The sequence below is a fragment of the Girardinichthys multiradiatus genome, chromosome 4 (assembly GCF_021462225.1).
Source record: "Girardinichthys multiradiatus isolate DD_20200921_A chromosome 4, DD_fGirMul_XY1, whole genome shotgun sequence".
Lineage (NCBI taxonomy): Eukaryota > Metazoa > Chordata > Actinopteri > Cyprinodontiformes > Goodeidae > Girardinichthys > Girardinichthys multiradiatus.
This window is the reverse complement of record NC_061797.1, coordinates 4,388,998-4,410,228: the sequence shown is the minus strand read 5'-3', so window position 1 is coordinate 4,410,228 and position 21,231 is coordinate 4,388,998. Positions and strand designations below refer to the sequence as shown.

The 21,231-nt window shown below is 40.9% G+C and overlaps 1 protein-coding gene across 6 annotated transcripts in view; it reads right to left on the bottom strand.

The window, feature by feature from the left end:
- Window positions 1-1,627: 1,627 nt before the first annotated feature.
- The window catches only part of adamts17 (ADAM metallopeptidase with thrombospondin type 1 motif, 17), a 68,567-nt gene continuing 48,963 nt past the window's right edge, over window positions 1,628-21,231 (bottom strand). For 3 of the 6 annotated variants that reach the window (XM_047362814.1, XM_047362817.1, XM_047362819.1), the window contains 10 exons: window positions 19,375-19,502; window positions 16,788-16,908; window positions 11,505-11,603; window positions 10,837-10,994; window positions 10,064-10,223; window positions 7,545-7,680; window positions 5,577-5,781; window positions 4,512-4,664; window positions 3,350-3,494; window positions 1,628-3,217 (listed from right to left, as the gene is read on the bottom strand). In XM_047362814.1, the coding sequence (XP_047218770.1) occupies window positions 3,174-3,217; window positions 3,350-3,494; window positions 4,512-4,664; window positions 5,577-5,781; window positions 7,545-7,680; window positions 10,064-10,223; window positions 10,837-10,994; window positions 11,505-11,603; window positions 16,788-16,908; window positions 19,375-19,502 (1,349 nt within the window). In that variant the 3' untranslated portion in view covers window positions 1,628-3,173. The remainder of the gene's footprint in view (window positions 3,218-3,349; window positions 3,495-4,511; window positions 4,665-5,576; window positions 5,782-7,544; window positions 7,681-10,063; window positions 10,224-10,836; window positions 10,995-11,504; window positions 11,604-16,787; window positions 16,909-19,374; window positions 19,503-21,231) is intronic. The other 3 variants (XM_047362816.1, XM_047362815.1, XM_047362818.1) reach the window with 3 other exon arrangements.

Genomic DNA, 21,231 nt, shown 5'->3' with positions numbered 1-21,231 from the left:
TACATTGTAGTTTGTAGGTGTAGAGTGACAAAATGTGAAAAAGTCCAAGGTGTATAAATACATTTGCAATGCACTGTAAGAGTGGGTTGCCACCTGTGTCAAAATCATAGTCAGGCTCATGATAAAATAACTGTAAATGTCATTTTAGTTATGTGTTTTATTTGCTGGGAATGCAAAGGAATTAGGAAGGTGGATGACTTTGTCTCTATTTTATTTTTATTGTGTTTTCTCAGTTAAACAAGAAATAAGGAACATAAATTATTTTAGTAAGTTCACCACACTTTATTGGTATGCTAGCAGCAGAGTGTAAAATACTGGCCAAACCACAAGCAAAAACACATTTACCTAGTGGCTGGAATAGTGTGCAGAAACATCTGTGTATAGCTGGAAGTGTGCCATTCAAAGCAGGAGTCACTGTCATGGGTGTTTGGTGACGGGAAAGATCCAGTGAGACTTCCAGATGCAGACTGAGCAACAGGTGATGGCTAACCGACAGGACATTGTGGCAGTAAACAAACTAGACCAGATCGCAGTAGTGATTGGTTCCACAATCCTAAGCAACAGGAAAAAGGAACACAAGAAGCTCAGAGTAACTAAATGAGGGTTTGAAAAACATTGTCTCTGATGCCAGTGGTCACTGGATCCCTGAAAGTGGTGATCTGTAAACTGGGAGAGATGGTGGGCCTCAGTGGATTCCAGGAACGACCTCTGAGATCTTGGTCCAGAAGAGATGCTGTGTAGAAGAACCTTCATGCTCCCACACCTCTTGTAGGACATTGGAGCTTAAAGGGGAAAAAGGGAAGTGGAGTCCTGGGTTTTCTGTTGTATTGTTGGATTTATGTCTATATCTAAGAAGCAAGGCATCAACCACCCACAATGACCTTCCACAGAGAACTGGGTTTAGACGATGGATGGGTGTTTGATTTGAACTAAAAATGCCTGGTTAATTCAGGAGATGTCTTAATAAGCCGAGCTGGGTTCTCTTACTTTCCTCAAAAATCAGGAATAATAGAAAAGGGTATTTTGTGACTTTACTGTGAAATTAAGGTTACCAAGACACACCTTGGTCGGTAAAAAAGAAAAGCACTGTCATTTGTAAACTGGAAGCTTGCTGAAGGTTGGACTGTAAGGCAGTCACACTTTTGGACCCGATCCTAAGCATTTTCAAAGGCTCTCCAAAGAATACAGCTGCTGAAACTGAACACACCTCATGTTTTCTGCATTTCTAGGTTTGTTGAATATGGATTTTTTAAGTAAACCAGGTACACCCAGAGTGCCTTCCAGAAGTCCTAATTTGTCATTCGATAGGCTCCACAAGGCACAGGGACAACTGTCCTCTACAGTCACACAGCTGTGCCACCTTTCACAAACATCACTACGTCTGCTGAATCATTTACAAAACAAAAACACAATGCATGTGAAGAAGGAATGCTTATTGTTGCAGAATCAGATTGGACTACCCCCATGCACATACATGGAAAAATCTATCCAGTACTTAAATGTATATAAGTAGATATAAAAATGGTGTGGATGGTGAAGGTCAGTTATTGTGGGGTCTAGTTAGCACTCTGCTGCTGCTTACTGTATAATCTAATAAAACTGAAGATGAATGAAGCAGTCATAAGGATTGTTGCAAAAGAAATCATTTAATATCAAGTTTTAAAATAATAATGATGATCATTGCATTATCATTTTGTTAGAGTACACATTTTAAAAACAGGACACATTCAGGGCCAAAACACAGGCAACATTATCTGGATAGACAATGGGAAGGTATTTCATGCTGGATTGCACAACGGGACATGAGGAGGGGAGGGGAGCTTGGGGGAGAAACAGGCTTCAATTGTGATGAGTACCTTCCAATGTTGATTACATTAATGACCATGTTGTGACCATCTTTTACCAGACCATTTGCTGTACAGCTTTCTTGTTTAATGGATGAATTCTAACTTTGTATTTCCATTTTTACAGAAATTGAGGGAAAATCTGCTTTAAAAATATTTTATGTAGTTGTTTATTTTATGGAGACATGACATAAATTTAGTGTCTATGGCGTGATAATAAAGTTGTAACAGAAATGTAAAAGTTTTCTTTTATAGTAGTGAAAAAAATACATTTAGTTTTTGATTGACACAAATTAGCAATACATTATTTTTATTTCAGCTGCCAGCTGGTTAAAAAACCGTCGAATGTGATTTCAAACCATTTTCATTCCAACATGACATGCAACTATTACTGAGACGATGGTAATATGAAAGCAGATTTTGCTCCAGTCAGAAGATTAACAACAGATCACCTCTAACTCATAATGTGTCTATGATCTCATTCAGACACTATCCTTTGTTCTCTTGTACAGCACAAGCAATGTTATATTTTTGCTTTTATGGTAAACTGGTATTAAACCAGATTTGAATATGGTAAGCATTATGTGGACCTAAGCTATATGGATTAGATAATTAGTATAATTAAGATAAAATCATAAAATCCTTTACTGGAAACATTTGTTATATAGGTATAGTATGGAGTTACAGCAGCACTGGCCAAGGAACTTCCACATTGTCGCAGAGGATCACTTTATATTTGTTAAGGCAGAGTTTAGGTATCAGTTCTCTGTCAAACGTATTGTTATAGCACCAGGTTTTAAAAAAGACAAATAATACCTAACCTTACCACACAAACGTATACATTAGAAAAAATGAAATCAAACAAGACCACATTAACAGGTGGATTAAGTCTTCTTTTTTGCTTTTCGAACTATATAGCAGTTTATATGAAATATAAAAGGAGCTTGGAACAAAAGCACTCAAATTTACAGCTTGTAATTTTTCATTTCCAAATTTCTGATTGCCTCACATTCCAAGATTTATTTGCCCTTATAGATGTGCGTGCTGTGCTTCCCATTGTGGTTTAATGTTGGAAACTCAGACAAATATTTACTAGAAAAAAAAAAAAATCTAAGTTATTATAAACAAAACATTTATATAGTGTGCAATTCATCTTTAAAAAAGGTCCTCCCTCATGTTACAGTGGGAAGGACCGACCTCCTGTACGGTCCTCTTCAAGAACCTGATGTGATGGGAAAATATCCATATAACCAGCTGTTGTGGAGCTTGTGTATTCTTCTTCTTCTTTCCTCAATCAGCTGTTTGGCTTTAGAGCAAAGGAGCAACCAATCAGGGTGCGACCTCATGGGTTAGTATTTCTTCAGGCATGTGAACTAGAAAAAAAAAAAAGCCAAAGAACAACACAAAGTTACCAGTACAGCAAAGCAAATCACGCCACAAATCTATAATTTGTATCAAATTCCACATTAACTTCAGTTGATCAAAAGAAATGAAGTTCATGTCACCTTTGACAAAGCAGGATTGACGGTAACAGGATCGGTAAATTGGTGGTCTCAACATTAATGGACAGTTGTCACCATGACGACCAGTGTCTTTATGCATACACTGGACCACTCGTGACTGCAGACCCTTTCCACACGTGGATGAGCACTAAAATAGCCAGAAAGTTTTCCATCATGTCCAATATATGATTATCTGTTATTAGTAAACATTTAATATTACCTCTTTAAACTTCCTGTATAGCGTCAAAGGATCTTTGTAGATGTTGCAAAATGAACATCTATGAAGTTCAAAGGTTAGCTCAGCTTCATCATTCTAAACTGATCAAGTACAATTCATTCGCACAGCAAACAATACTGCACCTTATTATTTCATATTATTATATAATAATATTTATATATTATGTATTATATTACAACTCATTATAATGTCAGAGAAAAATCATGTCTTACAATTCCACTCAAAGCAGAACTGTAGGAAGAAAATACCAACACCAGAACTCAAACATGAGTTTCTGAAAGGTTCGTTAATAAGCATCAGTCAGAACAGGTACAGTCTCTACCAGCCATTATCTGTTCTCACATGTCATTCATCATTGAGAATATTAGGTGGACTTGGCAAAATAAACGACTCAAGTTTAGTTTCATTTTCTGTTTCTACTCTGTGATACGCATCGTCAACTACATGAAAATAAGGACATCTTATATCTCTGAACGGAAGAGGTGGAAAAAGGAACTGAGGAAAAAATGTGAGAAGAATTACTGGCGTTGGTTTTTCTTTGCAAAAAAACTATAAAAACTGTTCTCATCTGTTTTTTTTCTTTTCTCTATAAACCGATGGTATGCCCCCGGTATTGGATTTTATTTTTGTATATTTGATGTTCTGTTTAAATTGTCTTACTTTTAAAACAAGTTAGGTTGTGGTCAAGATAATCGGACTTTTAACTGGGAAAAGCTGCCTTAGAAAATCTGTGAGGGAACCAGAATTTAACGTTCTGTACAAGCATTACCCTGGACAACAAGGATAGCACAGACATAAAAAGATCAAATGTTGCTAATGTTAAGTGATAAATATCAGCATTAACTGATTCTAGACAAGTGATTCAGCTGCCCATTCTTTATTAAACTTAAACCATACAATAACCATAGTGTTTGCATAAATTCATACCTTTGACCAGTCTCCAAATTTCCATTCGTAGCATTTAGAGTCATCTTCACAAGGCTCTTCTTGACTTGGCTTGGAGAAAGGATCACATCCACCATCAGGGTTTTTACACAGCACTGTCCTTCTGCGAACACCCTGGCTGCAGTCTGATGAACACTGCAGAATTTAAAGGAAAGCAATCATAAAAGCATAAAGAACATAAACTATTTTACACTTTAAAGAATGTGAGCATTTGTTTGTTCCTACATTGCAACTTGAAAACAGTGATTAACTGAATTTGAAAATCAATAAATCGGTATCTCTTCAGTAAAGGCTTATTGTTGTTGTCAGCTGAAACTGAATATATAAAGAAACTGACAACTTTAACACCCCAAATAACACAGAGAGACAATCACAACAAAAAGATATAACCCTGTTTTCTTGTTTTTTTTGGAAACCATGCTTACATATAATTTCTACTCGTCTTGTATGTAATATTTAGAAAAATGTTAATGTAAATCAAACACATGTCTATCTAAATCTGGCTGCAATTCAGAAAGCAGTGAATTTTGCTATTTATTTTGGTATTAACTGCTATTAGCAAAAGCAGTAGCAATGCAAATTTCTCAATGTTGTATGTTTAAACACTAAAGGAACATGTTGACAAATAGACACTATTTAGTACTATGTCCAACACTATGTTAATATGAAACCAACAGTCTGAAGTGTTAATAAACAGTTTATATAGGCAGTTTATGCATGGCAGCCATACTTGATACCGAACTCGGTGCTACTCGACAAGCTCTGACTCTACCTGTCAAAATTCTGAATTCAGGAGACCTTCTGAAGACACACTGATAGTCCTTGCACAGTGAAAGGTATCTGCTTAGACAGCTCATATAATCACATATAGTCCAGACATTTAGGAACCAGTTAGACAATCTTTAAATTCTATTGTCAACACATAATCCACACTAGGGATTAGCTCACTAAACCTTAGGTTACAAAATGCTGCATTATGTTCCACCAACAGCACACAACTCCTCTTCCCTTAATGACACTTATACACTGTAGAAGTGTAAGACGGACCTCTGACCACACTGAAGCTTCCCATGTTGTAAGGCAGGCGTCGTCCTCACAGCCCTGTTGCACCGCAGGTTTTCCTCCGTGGCAGTACAAGTCCTTGGTGTGCCTGAGTGAGCCATTTACTGAGGGGTAAACACAAGACACTTCTCTGTGCTGAAGACCTTTACCACAGGAGGCAGAACATGGTCCCCACTCACCTGTCACCCACCTGTGGAAAATATCAGAGCTCTTAGTTTTCACTTCACATTTTGAGTGAGTGTGTATATGAGATATAGGAGTTTATAATGTAACTTTACATGATCTTATTCCATCTCTCTCACTTTTTTCTACACAATCTCAGTAATATTGTGAATGCTGGCAAACCTAAATGATAAACATGCTCAGATTAAATAACTGTTTGTGTATGCATGCATGTATCAGTGGCTGGGAGAGGGGGCAGAAGGTTAAAGTGTTCTAGGCACAGTTTTCAACCTCCAATAGTAAACAATGAGCAACCACAACAGTCTTATGATAAATGGTTACAAAGATTTATTCTGACCATTGTAGATAAATAATTTACTGTAACAGTAAAATAATTAAAAGCTTGACAAGCCCTCGAGATACACATTTATTAGAGTTACAGCAAGAAAAATTGGCATTGTACAGGCTAAAGTGTGAATGGCTGGGTTCAGTTTACTGACAGTGTCTAAAATTAAGTTAGACTGTTTATTAATGTGTTATAAGGGACACTGATGGATACATTTACAGGTTTGTTGGCCTTGCTAATTCTGAAACTAAACACAAAGCCAGATGTCCTTTTAAATAGGCGGTACTAAGCAAACAGCATTATCAGTGACCAGAGTTCATGTACACATTATGCAAATGAATACAGTTTGAAGAAATTTTGGTGCAGGATAAGAAAGAAAGAAAGAAAGAAAGAAAGAAAGAAAGAAAGAAAGAAAGAAAGAAAGAACAAGAATGAGCCAAAGCCAGTAACAGGAACTATAAACCAAAGACCATTTAACTTCAACAAGAAAACCAATAAAAACACAAGCGTTTCATTTTCTTGACTGTATATAGATATATGTATGTGTTAGCATAGTATATTTGTATAAGCTCCTTGGAATAATGTGTTAAAGTTCTAACTTTAACAAAGGCCTACTATCTTTTTATGAGTTATTTATAGTGTTGCATCATTTCACTGTCCTTTCCAGCATAACCTATTGTTTTAGAAACATGATTCTAAAGATGATTCTGCCATTCTGATGTTCTTAAAGTTTTGAGGAAATTCTCATTAGATCAGGACCTGTTCTCTCTTAATTAAAACTATTGACAATTGCAGTGAAGGCAACTGTCAATCAAACAAACCACCAGCCCATCTCAGACTGTTTCAGCACAACCTGCTCTTCATGTAAATACTAAATACTACATTCAATGTACATAGGTTATCTTTTTCTATAAGTGTTTATACATTTTTTTGAACTTTGTAAGTGTCTATAACTTATATGTGTACCATTTAAGTCGGGTCTCAGCTGAATCTTTTTGATCAGTTCTCTGTATCTGTTGCATAAGAGATGCAAAAATAGGAGCAAGTTAAATAGATCCATAGCTGCTGCCAAAACAGTTGCAAAACTGCAGGAGATTGAACCACTTGAAGAGCTACCTCCTGAGTCTACTGATCTATTTGTAACAGAGTACAATTGTGTATATATATATATATACATATATATATATATATATATATAATTATTATTATCAGCTTCTGTAGAAATGCCTTGCAGGCTCTTTCTCAGATTGTCCATTCAGTTGCAAAAGATTAGCAAATGTAGAAAATAGAAAAACTGTTTAACTTGTAACTGAAATATTTCTACTGTAAATGTTTAAATGTGTAAATGTATAATTATGGATTTTTTAAAACTGGCTAAGACAAGTCAGCAGGAAGTCTTGATGAGTATGGCTGCGATTCTGTGTGGGTGTTTCTAGGAGCATTACCTGTATTGGCAGGGCAGAGTGTTGCAGTGTTGCACCTTAGCCTGGGGCCGGGTCTCAGAGTGACAATAGTTATCACTGACAACCTCCATGCTGTTATTAATTATCCTCATACAGGAAACAACTGTGCTTCTCTCCCCTGTATACAGAACCACAAACATAGATGAGCTTCACTGTTCACTGTTCCTGAAATCTCTAAAATAATGGGTGGGAGTAATCTAGTTTTTTTTTTGTTGGATTTTAACATCCTTGGAGAGACTGAATCTGACAAAATCTAAACATCATCCACAAAAAAAACAATTCCTCTATGAGTGTCTATCTAAGCTTCTGGGCTCATTGGGGGTTCCTGCTTTAGGTAGTACCAATCAAAATTCTCCATTGCTAGACATTAAAACCAGAGACAATAGTGAGGTTTCACACATGGACCTTGTCCATCAGGAGAGCTGCTGGGGGTCAAACGACACATGTATACTTGCATCATATAATTTGAAACCTGAGGGTGGTTTCATCAAGGTTTAAATTAATCTGACTAAATTCAAATTCTTATATAAAAGAAAAATATATATAAAAGGCCCTAGGACATCAGTTATTTAAGAAGCACAAATTTGCCGGGAAATCTGGTAAAATGTATTCATAGTTCATGCAGAAAAAAATTATTATAAAGTCTAAGGAGAAGTGTTTAGAAATAGTAGAGAGAATCTCTGAAAATATTTTTTGAGATTCATATGAATAGCAACATGTGCCCTTTTTTTATATTAGTCTCTCATTTATTTCCTTTATTGGCTTTGTCAAGTCCACCACAGCGGGAGTGGTGGCAGTTAGTTGGTTAGAGGTGGGGTAGACCCTAGAAAGGTCACTGGGCCTTCACAAAGAAACAACCATGCACACACCTACACCTTATACCTAGGTTAAATCTGGAATGACCAGTTAGCTGTAGAAGAAAGCTGGTGTACCTGAATACAATTCTTACAAAAACCCAGGACTATGACCATTTACCAAAGTAGTTTAAGTGGAAGACTATGACAGCTGCTGAAATCAATTATTAACTGGTTCCTGGATTCTTCAGAGTGGATTCTGGGTCTTGTTCCAAGCATTACAAAGGAAGCTTCAAAAAGATCAATCAGTAACTCCTACGTTCAGATTACCTTCCAACTGGTGTGGCATTTGAGCATTACAGATGTTAAAAAATTGCCAGAACTACCAACACAAATTCATTGAGAAGCACAACAACCAACTGGGTACAACATCAACAGCATTAGTAATGGTAACCACTAAAAAGAATGTTACATTTGTCTTAAAAAGCTAGAACAACACCGTTGTCTTTCAAAGCAGATTTTAATGTATCTGATTTTACAATATTTCAGCCTCCTTGACACCCCCAACAGAAATCCAGTTTTACCAATTACCCTCAGATGTCACCTAATTAGTAAATATAAATACAACACATAGCATCTGGACCAAGAAACGCAACAGGCAGGTCAGGAGGATGGTTGTGGAGAATCTTAAAACCTGAGGGGATATTCTATAAAACAATATCTCAACATCTTATGGAGAACAATCCAAAAATGGAAAGCGTGTGGCACCACTGCAAATCTACCCGCATATGGTGGTGCATCTAAGCTGACAGGCCAAGCAAGGACTGCATTAAACAGAAAAGCTCTGGGGCTGCTGCAGAAATCCACAGCTCAGGTGGGAGAATCTGGAAACAGAACAACAGTGTGTTGCACACTCCACAAATTTGGCCTTTATAGAGAGTAAAGCTCTAAGAATTCCTGTTTACAGTCACAAGCCCTGTAGGGGACATAGCAAACACATGGAAAAAGATGGTCTAGTCCACAGGTGTCAAACTCCAGTCCTCGAGGGCTGGTAACTTGCAACTTTTAGATGTTCCTCTGCTTCAACACACCTGAATCAAATAATTAGGTCACTAACAGGACTCTGGAGAACTTGACTGCATACTGAGGAGGAAATGCAGCCATTTGTTTGAGGTGTATTGGACCAGGGACACATCTAAGAGTTGCAGGACACTGGCCCTCGAGGACTGGAGTTTGACACCTCTGTTCTTGTCAGATTGGATCAAAATCCAACTATCTTGTCTTACTGCAAAACTCGATGTATGGTGGAAAATGAAAACAGCACAACAATCTGAACACACCATCCCCATGGTGAAACATGGAGAGGCAGCATCATGCTGTGGGCATACTTTTCTTCAGTCTCTATACATACAAACTAAGATCTACAATGAAATAGTTTAGATCAAAGCATATTCTTGTTATAGAACACCCCATTCCAGACTCCAGGTATTTTCAGCCTGATTGAACTTGAGATTATTTGCAAAGAAGACAAAACGTTTTGTCTCTAGATGTGCGAAGCTGGTAAGAGACCAAGAAAAAAACTCCAGCTGTAACTGCAGCGAAAGATGTTTGATTGAGGAGTGTGGTTGTATTATGACAAAATGTAAAAGAATTTCACAGAGATCTTAATACTTTTGCATGGCATTGTTAATTATGTAGAACTCTTACCTCCTCCACACTGGACAGTACAGTTTTGCCAGCTGCTGTGAGCCCAGATATAGAGGTACTCTGGTTCTCTCTGCTTCTCACTGATCCGGTCCTGGCTTGTGTTCAGAGGTATAGTGTACTCATAGTGGATTCCATAGCTTTGGTCATGAAAGAGCAGGACCTGACATGACAACGAAGGAAGCAATAGAAGAGTCATATCTGAACCTTGTCAAGCCTTGACAGGGCTAATCACATTCATTCTCCTCACACACCTTTTCTGGACCACCAGCTGTCCTGTCGGACCTTCACAGTCCAACCTTGTACTTATAGGTCACGTACTTTATATCTATTTTAGCTAGCTGTTGATCAATGGTTAGATATCAATAGTAAAACCGATCAATGGAAAGAGAAGAGAAATAATTTTGACATTTTAAATCTAATTTTTATAAGTTAGCTATTTTAACACTTTGTTTCATTGATCTATCTACTGTAAATTTCTTTATGGCTCATTTATTCTTACACACTGAAGGTTTCAATGGGAGACATCCAATCTAACATGTTCTTCTGGATTAACTTAATAGTAGACCGAATTCCAATGGAAGACTTATGATTAATTTGAAATTAAAGTAGCCTCAACTTTGTTGTTGGAGAAATTCATAACTAAAACGTACAAGAGACGGTGTTTAATTCATGTTTCATATTTAGTATTTTTTCCACAAATCTCCTTTGACTAAATACAGACACAGAGTATATTTGTGTCTCTGGTCATGTATGACTGCCCTCTGGCTGTTTACCATTAGGTGTAAGGGAGATTTAGTAGGTCCTTTTGCAGAAATTTTCTCCCACAGCCCTCTTCTAACATAGCGCACCGTGGTTCCAGCCAGCTCAAAGTCTCCTGGAAGTTCAATCTTCCAGTCGCTGTTGATGGATCTCTTGCTGGAGTCTTTAAGAGCTATAAGAAAATTTGGGTTAGTTGAACAAGATATATTTACCATTTACACGTAAAGTTGGTATTTGTCACCCATTCCATCCATAAATCATAGGAAATAATTTTTACCTATCTGTTTAGAAATATTAAAAGTTTTTATTATTGTTGCTTTGCAAGTGATTTTTTTAAGGCATGTGCTTTTTGTTTGTTTTTTGCTTCCTTATTATAAAAATAACTAAAATGCAAATTGAAACAACTTTACTAAGACTATAGTTATTGTAAACACAGCAAGGTGATGTACTGAATATTGTATGACATCATTTAAACCATTTTTAGAAGACATATCTAATGGAAAAATAAAGTAAACAAACATTTGCTCTTTTTGGCCCATCATTTAAACTAGTAACCTAAGAATGGGAATTATTTCTTTTTTAACCTCTGCTAGCTGAGCTTTTTTCTAGTTCTAAAAAGTATAAATTTAATTAACTAATATTTGTCAAGAGCTTAATTACACCCTCTTAAAGACAATATTACCCAGAAAGCTCTGTAAAGGTTTGTCTTCCATGACTTTGATCCTCGATGCTCCTGCAGGAATCACCACAGCCTCAATGTAGCCTGACAGAAACACAGAAACTAAAGGAGAAACCTGTTTAAAAAACTTTTGTATATATTCATTTTCAATAAATTAGAATATAATTCAAAAGTTCATTGTATTCAGTAACTCAATTCACTATATGAAACACATTATATAGATTATTTGCACACAGACTGATGTTTTCAAACCTTTAATTGAATAAATGAATTCTGAAAAATTTCCATTTACAGCAAATGAAAACACAACACCCCTCCTTGAACCGCCGCCTTAACGTGGCGGAGGGGTTTGAGTGCCCGAATGATCCTAGAGGCTATGTTGTCTGGTGCTCAAATGCCCCTGGTAGGGTCTCCCATGGCAAACAGGCTCTAGGTGACGGGTCAGACAAAGAGCGGTTCAAGACACCCTCATGAGGACTACACAATCGAGGCACGTGACGTCGCTCGGTATGGCAGAGCCGGGGTCCCACCCTGGAGCCAGGTCTGGGGTCGGGACCCATCAGAGAGCACCTGGTGGCTGGGTTGGTCCTCGCGGGACCCGGCCGGGCCAAGCCCGAAGGAGAGACGCAAGGCCATCCCTCAGTGGGCCCACCACCTGCAGGGGGAACCATGAGGGACCGGTGCAAAGAGGACTGGGTGGCAGATGAAGGTGGAGACCTCGGCGGCCTGATCCCCGGATGCTTAGGCTGGCTCTAGGGATGAATGTCACCTCACTGGGGGGGAAGGAGCCTGAGCTTGTGCGGGAGGTCGAGAGATATTGACTAGAAATAGTCGGGCTCACCTCCACGCACAGCGTGGGCTCTGGAACCCATCTCCTCGAGAGGCGCTGGACTCTCTTCGACTCTGGAGTGGTCCACGGGGAGAGGTGGCGGGCTGGTGTGGGTTTGCTTGTTGCCCCCCAGCTCAGCCGTCTTGTGTTGGGGTTTACCCCAGTGGATGAGAGGGTCGCATCCCTGCGCCTTCGGGTTGGGGACAGGTCTCTGACTGTTGTTTCGGCCAACGGGGTGGGCAGTAGTCCGGAGTACCCGGCTTTCTTGGCGTCCCTGTCGGGGGTGCTAGATAGTGCCCCTCCCGGGACCTCCATTATTCTGCTGGGGGACTTCAACACCCACGTGGGTAACGACAGTGACACCTGGACAGGCGTGATCGAGAGGAATACCCTCCCCGATCTGAATCCAAGTGGTGTTTCGTTATTGGACTTCTGTGCTATTCATGGATTGTCCATAACGAACACCATGTTCAAGCATAAGAATGTCCATGAGTGCACTTGGCACCAGGACACCCTATGCAGGAGGTTAATGATCGACTTTGTTGTTGTATCGTCAGACCTTCGGCCGCATGTTTTGGACACTAGGGTGAAGAGACGGGCCGAGGTGTCCACTGATCACCACCTGGTGGTGAGTTGGATCCGCTGGAAGAGGAAAAAGCTAAACAGACTTGGCAGGCCCAAGCGCATATTGAGGGTCTGCTGGGAACGTCTGGCAGAGCCCTCGGCCAGGGATGTATTCAACTCCCACCTCCGAGAGAGCTTTGATCAGATTCTGGGGATGTTGGAGACATAGAGTCTGAGTGGACCATGTTCTCCGCATCTATTGTTGATGCTCCTGCCCGTAGCTGCAACCGTATGGTCTGCGGTGCCTGTCACGGCGGCAATCCCCGAACCCGGTGGTGGACACCGGCAGTAAGGGACGCTGTCAAGCTGAAGGAGGAGTCCTATTGGCTGTGGTTGGCTTGTGGGCAGCTGACGGGTACCGTGAGGCCAAGCGTGCTGTGGCCCGGCTGTGGCAGAGGCAAAAACCCAGGCCTGGGAGGAGTTTGGTGAGGACATGGGGAAGGACTACCGGTTGGCCTCGAATACCGTCCGGCGCCTCAGGAGGGGGAAGCAGTGCTTCGCCAACACTGTTTACAGTGGGGGTGGGATGCTGCTGACCTCGACTGGGGACATTATCGGGCGGTGGAAGAAGTACTTCAAGGATCTCCTCAATCCTGCCATCACGCATTCCCTGGTGGAAACAGAGGCTGGGGACTCGGTGTTAGACTCTTTCATCACCCAGGCTGAAGTCACCGAGGTGGTTAGAAAGCTCCGCAGTGGCAGGGCTTCGGAGGTGGATGAGATCCACCCTGAGTACCTCAAGTCTCTGGATGTTGTAGGGCTGTCATGGTTGACATGCCTCTTCAATACTGCGTGGCGGTCAGGGACAGTGCCTCTGGACTGGCAGACTGGGGTGGTGGTCCCTCTTCATAAGAAGGGTGACCGGAGGGTGTGTTCCAACTACAGGGGGATCACACTCCTCAGCCTCCCTGGTAAGGCCTACACCAGGGTATTGGAGAGGAGAGTCCGGCTGATAGTCGAACCTCAGCCTCAGGAGAAGCAGTGTGGTTTTCGTCCCGGCCGTGGAACACTGGACCAGCTGTATACCCTCTACAGGGTACTCGAGGGTTCATGGGAGTTTGTCCAACCGGTCCACATGTGTTTTGTGGACCTGGAGAAGGCATTCGACTTTGTCCATCGTGGTAGCCTGTGAGGGGTGCTCCAGGAGTATGGAATAGGGGGCCCTTTATTAGGGGCCATCCGGTCTCTGTTCAAGCAGAGCAGGAGTTTGGTCCGCATTGCTGGCACTGAGTTGGACCTGTTCCCAGTGCATTTTGGACTCCGGCAAGGCTGCCCTTTGTCACTGGTCCTGTTCATAGCTTTTATGGACAGGATTTCTAGGCGCAGCCAAGGGCCGGAGGGGTCTGGTTTGGGGATCAATTGATTTCTTCTTGGATCTCTTCTTTTTGCAGATGACGTGGTCCTGCTGGTCCCCTCTAGCCAAGACCTACTGCATGTTGGAGGGGAGTTCCTGCCTCAAGTGGAGGAGTTCAAGTATCTCGGGGTCTTATTCACGAGTGAGGGAAGAATGGAGCGGGAGATCGACTAGACAGATTGGTGCGGCTGCCGCAGTAATGGGGGCACTGTGCCGGTCCATTGTGGTGAATAGAGAGCTGAGCCGAAAAGCGAAGCTCTCAATTTACCGGTCAGTCTACGTTCCTACCCTCATCTATGGCCATGAACTTTGGGTCATGATCGAAAGAACGAGATCCCGGATACAAGCGGCTGAAATGAGCTTCCTCTGTAAGGTTGCTGGGAACTCCCTTAGAGATAGGGTGAGGAGCTCGGCCGTCCGGGAGGGGCTTGGAGTAGAGCTGCCTCCTCCTCGAGAGGAGCCAGTTGAGGTGGCTTGGGCATCTATATCAGATGCCTCCTGGATGCCTTCCTCGGGAGGTGTTCCAGGCACGTCCCACCGGGAGGAGGCCCAGGGGACGGCCCAGGACACGCTGGAGAGACTATGTCCCTCGGCTGGCCTGGGAATGCCTTGGGCTCCCTCCGGAGGAGCTGGAGGAGGTGTCTGGGGAGAGGGACGTCTGGGCTTTTCTGCTGAGTCTGCTGCCCCCCGGATAAAGTGGAAGACGATGACTACAAGTACGAAAACACAACATTTTAGATCACAATATTACATCAAACCCTATAAAAATATTTTTATACAAAAATGTGGTCTTAATAAAAAGTATGTTTAATATCTGCTTAAAGGTTGTTACTTTTAAATGGTCCTTTTAATAAGAGAGAGGAGCTGCTATACCCCCATAAAGCAACATATGATCTACAGTCATTCAAGAACAGATGACAAAACAAAGTTACTGACACCTAGCAGTCTCCTAAAGGAGAATGTGAAGCTATCAGTTTGTGGCTTTAAGCTCCAGCTCAGCATGGGTTATGAAACAGGATAATGATCCAGAGGTATACAAAAACCCCACTTCTGAAAGGTCGAGGTTGAAAGGTGTCAAAACTTAAATGTAGTTGAAATTATTTGGCATGACCTCAAACAGCCCAATAATGGTCTAACACTTGATGGTAGTTTGGCACAACCAGTTATTAGTTTTAGGGGGCAATTTTCACACAGGCCCAAGTTAGTTTGGAATTTCCTGCTTTGTAGCCTTGCCAAACCACACAGTGATGGATGAAAACAGCCCAGACTGAATTACGGCCATACAGAATATGGCCAGCACCTCTTGTGAAAGGTTGTACTTGTTGAGTTGTCACAGGATGTACAGTATCTGCTGAACCTTCTTCTGAGCAGTGTTAGTTTGCGAGAACCATCTCAGGTCCCAGCTCAGCTCTCGCTTCACCAAAATGGACCAGTGCAGCATCCTCATTACTGTGGCGGCCGCACCGATCCATCTGTTGATCTACCACTTCATTCTCCCCCCACTCATGAACAAGACCCCGAGATACTTGAAAGCCTCCACTTGACGCAGAAACTTGAGGCAATCCACCCATTTCCGGCCTCGGACTTTGCATTCGGGTGTGAACCGCACCAATGCATGCTGTAGGTCTTGGCTGGAAGGGACCAGCAGGACCACGTCATCTCCGACTATACCTGCACGTTTCCCATGTCTGCATCTCCACTAGTAACCACCACCATGCTTCCAACCAGGATTTCAATAAAGCAATGTACTGTATATGGTTGGAAAATGGGGTTGAACTCCCTATTGCCATTCTCCCTATCATTTACGAATAGATAACTGTTTCTTAATAGCTTGATTTAATTTTTTGGTAATTCGTGTTCTGGCATTTGGCAAAAAATTAAAAAATAAAAGGTTGACACATAGAAGGAGTCATCGTTATACACTTACTGTTAAGTGATTTAAACGGTTCTCTAGTCAAGTCAGATTATGCTGGAGGGACTGTTTGTCCCTTGTAGCCTGGGAAAGTCATAGGGTCCCCCAGAATGAGCTGGAATGTGTTGTGGAGAGGGATGTCTGGGTTTCCCTTCTGAACCTACTACTCCCGCCACAACCTGATCTCGGATAAACTGAAGACTATGGATGGATGGATATGTTTATCTTGAAGCAAAGATTGTTAGAAATTAGAAATCCAATACAAGTTTGCCAGGTGCTAGCAAACATTACCCTGTCACATGATTTACAAATTCCCAGGAGCAAAGTAGTGTCAGACACCACTTGCACAGCAATTGCTCTTCTCCATATGGGTTGGCTTGGAACCACCTTTCTTACCAGTTTTTTTTGTGAATAGCAGAACATTTTTGTATCCTTAAGATTCTATCTTGACAACCACTGCTGCAGTAACTCCAGAAACATCAACTCAGCAGTTATTGGACATGCCTGGATATCTGTTCTCAAAACAAAGCTAGCAGAATAGTTGAATACTAAAACAGACACACCTACCCATTCCCTTGGTGTGGTTGAAGTCTCCTTTCACAATTTTACAAGAGTCTCCATTTCCATTGCAAACACCACAAATGTCTTCTTTTGCCAAGGAGCCAATTATGCTGTCACAGCCAATTTTCTGTGCATAGAAATATAAAAATCAACAGTAAAATATTTGACTTCAACTGGGTCACCTGGTTCATGTGTGAATGACCACATACAATTTAAAGAGTATTTCATCTTTTTTGGTGTCACAAAACCATATTGACATAGCTTATAGAAATATCCCTGACCACATCCTTACACTACAACATAAATTACCCCATAAAAATACAAAATATATGTGCTGTCCACAAAGTGAAATGGATAGAAATTTGAATCAATATCAAATTAAATTCTGTTTTTTAGTGTCATATAGAGTGCCTTGCGAAAGTACTCAGCCTCCTTGAACTGGTCAACCTCTTGCCACATTTCAGGCTTCAAACATAAAGATATAAAATTCTAATTTTTTGTGAAGAATCAACAACAAGTGGGACACAATCGTGAAGTGGAATGAAATTTATTGGATGTGTCAAACGTTTTTAACAAATAAAAAAATGAAAAGTGGGGCGTGCAATATTATTCAACCCACCTTGCGTTAATACTTTGTAGCGCCACCATTTGCTGCAGTTACAGCTGCAAGTCCCTTGGGGTTTGTCTCTATCAGTTTTGCACATCGAGAGACTGAAATTCTTGCCCATTCTTCCTTGAAAAAAACTCGAGCTCAGTGAGGTTGGATGGAGAGCGTTTGTGAACAGCAGTCTCCAGCTGTTTCCACAGATTCTCGATTGGATTCAGGTCTGGACTTTGACTTGGCCATTCCAACATCTGGATACGTTTATTTGTGAACCATTCCATTGTACATTTGGCTTTATGTTTTGGATCATTGTCTTGTTGGAAGATAAATCTCCGTCCCAGTCTCAGGTCTCTTGCAGACTCCAACAGATTTTCTTCCAGAATGGTCCTGTATTTGGCCCCATCCATCTTCCCATCAATTTTGACCATCTTCCCTGTCCCTGCTGACGAAAAGCAGACCCAAACCATGATGCTGCCACCACCATGTTTGACAGTGGGGATGGTGTGTTCAGGGTGATGAGCTGTGTTGCTTTCACGCCAAACATATCCTTTTGCATTGTGGCCAAACAGTTCGATTTTGGTTTCATCTGACCAGAGCACCTTCTTCCACATGTTTGGTGTGTCTCCCAGGTGGCTTGTGGCAAACTTTAAACAAGACTTTTTATGGATATCTTTGAGAAATGCCTTTCTTCTTGCCACTCTTCCATAAAGGCCAGATTTGTGCAGTGTACGACTGATTGTTGTCCTATAGACAGACTCTCCCACCTCATCTGTAGATCTCTGCAGTTCATCCAGAGTGATCATGGGCCTCTTGGCTGCATCTCTGATCAGTCTTCTCCTTGTTCGAGATGAAAGTTTAGAGGGACGGCCGGGTCTTGGTAGATTTGCAGTGGTCTGATACTTCCATTTCAATATGATTGCTTGCACAGTGCTCCTTGGGATGTTTAGAGCTTGGGAAATCTTTTTGTAACCAAATCCGGCTTTAAACTTCTCCACAACAGTATCTTGGACCTGCCTGGTGTGTTCCTTGGTCTTCATGATGCTCTGCGCTTTGAACAGAACCCTGAGACTATCACAGAGCAGGTGCATTTATACGGAGACTTGATTACACACAGGTGGATTCTATTTATCATCATCAGTCATTTAGGACAACATTGGATCATTCAGAGATCCTCACTGAACTTCTGGAGTGAGTTTGCTGCACTGAAAGAAAAGTGGCCGAATAATATTGCACGCCCCACTTTTCATTTTATTTGTTAAAAAGTTTGACACATCCAATAAATTTCATTCCACTTTACGATTGTGTCCCACTTGTTGTTGATTCTTCACAAAAAATTAGAATTTTATATCTTTATGTTTGAAGCCTGAAATGTGGCAAGAGGTTGAAAAGTTCAAGGGAGCCGAGTACTTTCGCAAGGCACTGTAATTGCAGCTATGACTGGGTTCTCTTTGCTTTGAGATACACAAGACCATGTCTGACCTCCTTTAACATAATGCTACCAATTTTGTTACTATGTAAGAACTGATGTGTCTCAGAGCTTTTCTGAGGTAACAGTTTCTCTTTTCATCAGAATGGAGAGAACAACACAGCTAAATATTTTGGTATTTGTAAGCAGAGGCCTTTTCTTCTTCATCCTCCTAATCTTTAAAGGATGAAGGTGCAGCCATGATTGTATTATCTAGGTTAAGGTTAAAAGTTAATATTTTATCATGATTTTATCCATATTCGCTCTGCAAGATACCTGAAAGTTTGGAACATAATTCATGCAAGGCATCATGGGATATGAGAATATATTGGAAACTTTACCAGAGTCCCCATCACCAACACAAACCACTGAAATGCCTTACACAATTTATCCTATTGTTTTTATCTTTTGATGCCTATTACATGGAGCACCTACACAAAACTGACTTGTCACTCAGGTGATGTCCTTGGTAAAGTCTAATGACTGAGTGAACGGTATAATTAAGTAGGCATGTGCATATATACCTTACAACTCCCTTTAATACAAAGATCTGCCTCATATGGTCCACAAGGAGTGCCATCAATAACTTTGTCAGCCATCAGGACCGGGACATCATGGCCCACAGGGCTGCAGAACAACATACATGGCTTATCTGCTCATCCACACACACACAGACACACACAGCCACATTTTAGCAGGAGAAATAAAAGATACAAATGCAAATAATGGTGTTGAACTACACTGCTTATCACTGAAAAACAATAAAAAGATTATCACAAAATTGGAATAAATGAAAACTAACAATTCTTTAAAGCGCCTGTGACATTGAATTTTCATGATAAATCCAATTACATTTATGGAAAGGAAGCATTGATAAAATATTTTAAAAAGTAAATTCATGACACTAAAATAAACAGTTGTTGAGATTTATGGTCATACATTTTACAAAAAAGGCATTTCCAGACTACTCCTTTGTGATTTTGTTGCTCTCTTTATGATGTCAAAGGAGAATCCCGCACATAAACTGACTGTTGCTACAATGGCTGCAACACAGACAGCAGAGAAGAATCTGATTTTTCTTTACATATATTTCAGTCACTATCAGACAGAGATGCAGCAGAGTCAGGAGAAGAAAGTCAACTTTCATCAGATGGCAGACCACAAGTGCTGCGGCGTGCAGACGGCCATCTAATTGGACCAGAGTCTATTTTTGCCGGATGCTGGAGTCAATATGCATGAATCATACCGCACCATCAGGAAACAGAATGAGCACAAAAACCGGGTTTTCAAAATAATTCACTAAAGACAGATTAGATCTCGCTACATTAATAAATACACACATATATTTACATATACATGTGTATATATTAGCAATTGTTTACATTAGATCATTTAGTTCAGTTAATGGGCTATATACATTACCTAAGCTATTATAAACTGATCTTGCTATATTGATAGATACACACATATATTTATACACATCAGTCACCACGAGGACAAGTTCTTTATGTACAGATGGTTTATTCCAAGCTCACCAACAGGATCACTCAGTGTTGCCAATGTGAGAACTTATAAAATGAAAGATATATTTAGAAACATCACAGTTCCTAAACACTAACCAATAATTGCTTTCTTACATATTTAGTCCATATCAAATCATAACACACTTTACAAATAAAATTGCATTATAAACCCAGTAAATATAAAGTTTATGTCATATCCACGTTGGTTGTTTGCAGGATGGGTGCAGTCTGTGTGTCTGTGCAGTGTTTTTCCTACTACTCAGGGTGTGACCGGCAGGTGCTGCGGCGCAGCTGTTGCTCATCAGCGAGGAATCAACCTGGGCTCAAAAGGAGTGGAGATCCAGATGGAGGAGTCAGCTTGTTGTCTCACAAGCGTGGTAAACAGCTCGACCTCTGCTGCTGCATCCCTGTTTTCTACTTTTTCTCTGATCTTCTTGTTTTTTCTACTGTGCCTCTAGGAAATGTTTCTACCTGAGTTTCGGGGGGCTTAATGTCTCCTGCCATGTTCAAATGAATGTGGAAATTCAAGCCTCAAAGAACCTTGGCTGTAAGTCTCCTTTCTGCCTCCCTCCTGGACCCAGGCTTCTGGAAATAACTTTTTATCAAGCTTCTGAGAACCAGCCATCTGCCTGTCCACCCTCCCACGGATCATTGTTTCCCCATGGGGCCCGCTGAATGGAGTAAAGCACAAAGTCAGGAGAACGAGGAATTACTTTTCTCCGCTGCTGCACCCTCCTGTCAACCTCAACCATCATGGTAAAGACTTATTCCTCCCTGACCTGGCTAAGGGCTTATTTGCTCTAAGTTTAATCCTGACGGACTTTAGTATTATTGATCCACCTTTTCTCAAACGGTCTC